The sequence below is a fragment of the Mandrillus leucophaeus genome, unplaced genomic scaffold (genome assembly GCF_000951045.1).
Source record: "Mandrillus leucophaeus isolate KB7577 unplaced genomic scaffold, Mleu.le_1.0 Scaffold418, whole genome shotgun sequence".
Lineage (NCBI taxonomy): Eukaryota > Metazoa > Chordata > Mammalia > Primates > Cercopithecidae > Mandrillus > Mandrillus leucophaeus.
The window spans coordinates 124,942-130,860 of record NW_012104454.1 but is presented as its reverse complement, the minus strand read 5'-3'; the positions used below and the strand labels follow the sequence as shown (position 1 = coordinate 130,860).

General features: G+C 48.9%; 1 protein-coding gene across 1 annotated transcript in view; it reads right to left on the bottom strand.

The window, feature by feature from the left end:
- Positions 1-5,919, bottom strand: part of SYT11 (synaptotagmin XI) — a 34,109-nt gene that overhangs the window by 15,147 nt on the left and 13,043 nt on the right. The window contains exon 2 of the mRNA XM_011992711.1: positions 3,913-4,739. Within this exon, the coding sequence (XP_011848101.1) occupies positions 3,913-4,739 (827 nt within the window). The remainder of the gene's footprint in view (positions 1-3,912; positions 4,740-5,919) is intronic.

Below are 5,919 nucleotides of genomic sequence, written 5' to 3'. Positions count from 1 at the left end.
AATCTCCTTGCTCCTTCAGTGGAACAGAGGAACAGGAACAGTGGTCCTAAAGAATACACTCAGAAGAAATAATACTTAGGCAAGGAAGAGTCTGTTTTCCTATAATTAGCAGAACCTCTTTCAGAGTGATGTTCTAGCCAAGGAGCCCTTGTATTAGGTGGACCAACATAACCTCAATAAACCCTTCTTGGGGCCAGATGTCCTAAGGGCCACCTCTACCCTAAATCACAACCATAGAAAAACAAAACCTTAACATTCAACCCCATACCCCTTTTCCTCCCTGCATACACATACATGATCTGTTGCCCAGTCTGGAGTGCAGTTTGTGGTAATAGCTCACTGCAACCTCAAACTCCTGGGCTCAAGCAATCTTCCCGCCTTGGCCTTCCAAAGTGCTAGTATTACAGGTGGGAGCCACTGTGCCTGGCCATATTTTCTTTTCTTTTTCTTTTTTTTCTCAAATTTTATTTTGAGACAGGGTATCATTCTGTCATCCAGACTAGAGTGCAGTAGCTTTTTCCTGGTCTGTGTAAGCCAGACTAGGAAAAAGCCTATTACAGCCAGTGTGGCATGGTCCAGGGCAGCTCTAGCTCATGTTCACCTAGGGGAGATCCTACTTTGCTGCTGTAGGGAGGATTTGGGATAGACATTTGCAGCCTGCACTGCTAGGGAACCTAGTGGATGAGTGACTAGGGAGATGACAGCCATGGCTCAGATGGAACATAGTCCTGCCTATGGGCACTGGGTGGGAAAATGGGCTTAGGAAGCCTGGGAGGCTGGAAAGCTCTGGGGTGGTGCTGCACAGGCTCTGGGTGTCCTATCTCGGGCCTCCTCCAGGGCGTGTGTTGCTCAGGATCCTAGCCCTGGCTTATCCCTCCTCAAGGGAGTTAATAAAGTGGAAAGAAATGTGGCTCTTGCCAAGAGCCCCTGGCAGTTTAGCAAATGCCATTGTCTGTGCTGTGTCCAGTGCCCTTGATTTGAGACTGTTTTGTTCCCAGCCCAAATCAGTCCCTTTCATTGCCAATCTCTTCCCAGCTGCAGCTTGGCACAGAGCCATATTCCACTCCCAGCCTTGGGCTGCAAGTGTATAGCTGTCTGGAGGAGTCCAGCTGGTTGGTGGCTTTACCAAGGTTGGAGTCACATGGAAGGGTGTACTGGAAAGGTTCCTCCTTTAAGGAGAGGTAGACAAGGGAAGGAGTGGAGGATGGGAGCCGCTGTGAAGGGAATAAGGAAACAGCGGAATGGGTGGGCAGAGCCCTGAGGAAAAAAGATGGGAGGAGAGGGAAGGGGAGAGAAGGGGATGAAACAGGCCCCTGCATCTGTTTCTGTTCACACCTTCTGATTCCAATCTCAGAGGATGCGAAAACCCCTGCAGTGCTGGACTCTGGGATGTCTCATTGTATCCTGGCATTGAGAACCACAAGATGTGGCAGTGTCTTGTTTATGCTCTGACCAAATGTGTCTAATATTCTTCAAGATTCTTGGACTTCCCTGGCCCCTGTGACAAGAATCTGAGTGTGCCAGGTGGCAGCAGCGGTTCCTTCAGGAAATGAAAGGCAGGACTGGGCTGGCTGCAGGGGGACAGGTGCCTACTACAGAACAGAGAAGGCAAGAACACACACACGCAGAGTGTGCTCCCCACTGTCGACGACCCAGACTTGACACAGTGCCCTTCTTCGGCAGGCAAACCTTCTTCCTGGGTGCTCACTGCTCACTCTGTGCCTGCTAACTTAGGAGCCTCTTCTATCCAATCCTGAGCCTCCTGTCTCCCCACTGAGTCCACTGAGGGCTTGCAGGTAAAAAAGGTATCAAGAAATAAGTATGATCTGCCCCCAGGCAGAGTTCTTTCTGGGAGATGTGCAGTTGTTTCTAGTGGCCTCGAAATTCTTTCCTAATCTCCTTCACCAATTCAGTCCTCCCTTGTCTTCCTCCACTTTGTCAAAACAAAATGTAAATATTTACAAACCACATGCCTCACCCAGGTATCAAACTTGACTAATAATAGAAATAACAATAGTAGTAACGGTCACAATTTATTGAAGGCTCACTATGTCCTAGTGGCTACATAAAATCATCATACTACTCTAGTCCCATAAGAAACTGAAACTTCGGCCGGGCACGGTGGCTCACGCCTGTAATCCCAGCACTTTGGAAGGCCAAGGCGGGCGGATCACAAGGCCAGGAGATTGAGACCATCCTGGCTAACACAGTGAAACTCCGTCTCTACTAAAAATACAAAAACATTAGCTGGGCATGGTGGTGGGCGCCTGTAGTCCCAGCTACTTGGGAGGCTAAGGCAGGAGAATGGTGTGAACCCGGGAGATGGAGCTTGCAGTGAGCCCAGATCGCGCCACTGCACTCCAGCCTGGGCGACAGAGCAAGACTCCGTCTCAAAAAAAAAACAAAGAAAGAAAGAAAGTGAAGCAGCTTGCCCAAGGTCATTTAGCTGATGGAATTTGGACTTCAACTCAAGTCTGATTTCAAAGTCCTTGCTGTTTTAACCACTTACGTTATACCCTGAAAAAGACATGAAACTCTAAGTTTAAAATTTCAGCAACTTCCTTCATAGCACCTACCATACTCACTATAGAGAAACTGCAAAAAATATTTGTCTTTCTCCTCCAATAAAATGAAACCTCTTCAAGAGCAATCATATGCCAGGCATATTATCTCATTTGATTCTCATAACCCTGTAAGGAAGGCAATATTATGAGTTCCATTTTACAGATGAGCAAACAGAGGCTTAGAGGGGTCGAGTAACTCACCTGTGTCACACAGCTCGCAAGTGGTGAGCTGGAGAGTAAAGTCATGCAGTCCAATTCTGGAGCCCAAGTGTTTAGCTGCAGCATTTGACTGCCTCCCCAGTTGTGGAAGAAATAAATGAACTAATGGGGTTGGATGGGGCTACATTTACTGTGCTCCTGAAATGACAACTCAAGAGCCAATGTCCATCCAGTGGGAAGAGGGGGAGAGAAAACAGGATGGAGGGCCCTCGTCCCTCTTCTAATACAAAGAGGGAGGATAGGAGAAACGGAGAGAGGGAAAGTGTCTATGGCAAAGGCTTGGGCCTAGAAGGGTAAAGCAATTCACTGAATTGCATTGTAAAATGGTCATAAGGAGACATATGCATGACGGCTGGGCGTGGTGGCTCACGCCTGTAATCCCAGTACTTTGGGAGGCCAAGGCAGGTGGATCACCTGAGGATAGAAGTTCAAGACCAGCTGGGCCAACATGGTGAAACCCCGTTTCTACTAAAAATACAAAAAATTAGCCGGGTGTGGTGATGGGCACTTGTAATCCCAGCTACTTGGGAGGCTGAGGCAGGAGGATTGCTTGAACCCGGGAGGTGGGGGTTGCAATGAGCCAAGATTGCACCATTGCACTCCAGCCTGGGGGACAAGAGTGAAACTCTGTCTCAAAAAAAAAAAAAAAAAAAAAAAAGACAGGTACATGGTATCATTTACACCCCTAGGTTAGGTTGGGAAAGGGAAGCTGAGGGAAAAATTACTGAACTATTGTCCTAGCTTCTCAGCTGTGAAAAATAAATTCACTGGAGGAAGATCACATCATTTTGGAGAGGAAATTAGCCCCCATATCCCTGATATGATGGAGGATCTACAACTGGTAGGCCAGCCTGTTCCAAGTAAGCTGAGCATCATCAGGATGCCAACCACTAAGTGAAATGGTGGAAGCTATCTGACCTTCTCTCCTCAGGAAGTTGCTGCTTAGAGGAGACCTAATCTGCCAGGTCCTCTGTCTTACTCTGACCACTGCTTATTCTTGACAGCCAAGAGCTTCCTCTCTATAGCCCTTCTTTGCCACCCATCCCACTCCCCTCCCACTTCCATTTATCCCCTGAGATATTTTCTCCCCCAACCTACCATTGCTCCCCAACACACACTTCCTACTCACCTGGATGTTCCTTTTGATGATGTCCCTGGTCAGTTGTACCTTGCCTGTGCTGGGGTCCACCCCTGCCAGTGGCACCATGACCTCACCGATGACATCATCCCGAGAGAAGCGGTCAAAGCTGAGGACGAGGAAGTGCAGCACCAGGTCCTGCAGCTGGCTGTAGGGGATGCCATAGAAGGTGAAGGTCTCGTCAAACACAGGGTCCAGGGTCTTCCGCAGCACTCTGGTCTTCACCCGATGCCGCTTGTCAGGAAGGATGGTCATTTTGATGTAGGGGTCAGATCCCTGGGTCTGGTCATCCATCACTGGCAGCCCATGGGCCTCCTGGATTGTCACCACCAGGGCTTTTTTCGGGAAGTTATAGTCCACTGAGAAGGTGAGGGATCCTAGCATGACATCCTCCTCTGGAGATGATGGAGAGGTGGTTTTGCTCTCCCCGGGGGTCAGGCTTGTAATAGGGCTCCTTAGTTCTTCCCCATAGTCCATTTTGATGGGTAATTGGTCTATACAAGATCCAGAGCTAGGCCCCCTGGGACTTTTGTCTCGGCTTAGCAGGCCAGCCTCTGCTGCGTCCACCAACAGGTTCCTACGTCCACCTTCCCTCCCAGGACCATCTTTGTCTCTCCGCACTTTGATGATTTTCTTCTTGTTGCTGAGGGTCTCTGGGTATATGCTGATGCCTTTGAGCATGTGAATAAACTTGTATGGTGGGTTCTTGTGCTTCTTCTCTGCCTGCTGGTGGCAGCATGACCAGACAAAGACGGTCACCGAGACACACACCACCAGCACAGAGGCCCCAATGAGGCCGGCCACCACCGGTGACACATCTGAAGGCAGAGACCAGAGGTGTGTCAGGGCGGGTGGACTTTACCTCCTGTCTAGATTTCCCCTGCTCATTGCTGCTGCTGGAGCCAAGCTAATCTGCAGTCTAGCCTCTAAAGCAAAATGTGCTCATCTGGGCTTCAGAGTCTTTCCCTTCTATTAGAGGCACCTTCTCCCAACCTCTCCAACCACTCCATGGCTTTTCCTCCCGGCCAAACCTAGATGAAAGGTTTATCTTCTCTAGAAAGCCTTCTCTGAAGCACCCCACTTGACTTTCTGTTCTTTTCTAGACCTTCTCTCAGCATTTATAGACTTGGTTTGCTCATATTGATTTGTGCTTCACATAAAGCTGCTCTGTACGTGTTCCAAGGTCACCTTTTTCATGGGCACCTGTTCACTTCAACTGTTACACAAGATTTTTAGTTTCAGGAGGATATTCCATAGCATCCAGAATAAGGCCTGCGTCGACTGACTCACTGTCAGGTAGGGTGGAAGGATGTGGAGCTGAGTTTAGATGGTCTTGGTAGGGTGCTCAGGGTGTTAAAAATGGATGGGTGGGCCAGGCACGGTGGCTCACGCCTGTAATCCAGCACTTTGGGAGGCCAAGGCGGGTGGATCACAAGGTCAGGAGATTGAGACCATCCTGGCTAATACGGTGAAACCCGTCTCTACTAAATATACAAAAAATTAGCCGGGCGTGGTGGCAGGTGCCTCTAGTCCCAGCTACTCAGGAGGCTGAGGCAGGAGAATGGCGTGAACCCACGGGGTGGAGCTTGCAGTGAGCTGAGATTGGCCACTGCACTCCAGCCTGGGCAACAGAGTGAGACTCTGTCTCAAAAAAAAAAAAAAAAAAAAAAAAAAAAAAAAAAAAAGATGGGTGCCAAAAGAAAGAACTCTGGGTTTATGTACTTTCAAAATATGTTCCAAAGTTTTAGCTCCCATGTATATAAAATACAAGGCTGGGTGCAGTGGCTCACACCTATAATCCTGGCACTTTGGGAGGCTGAGGCAGGCGGACTCTGAAGTCAGGAGTTCAAGACCAGCCTGACCAACATGGTGAAACCCCGTCTCTACTAAAAACATAAAAAATTATCCAGGCATGGTGGCATGTGCCTATAATTCCAGCTACTTGGGAGACTGATGTAGGAGAATCGCTTGAACCTGGGAGGCAGAGGTTGCAGTGAG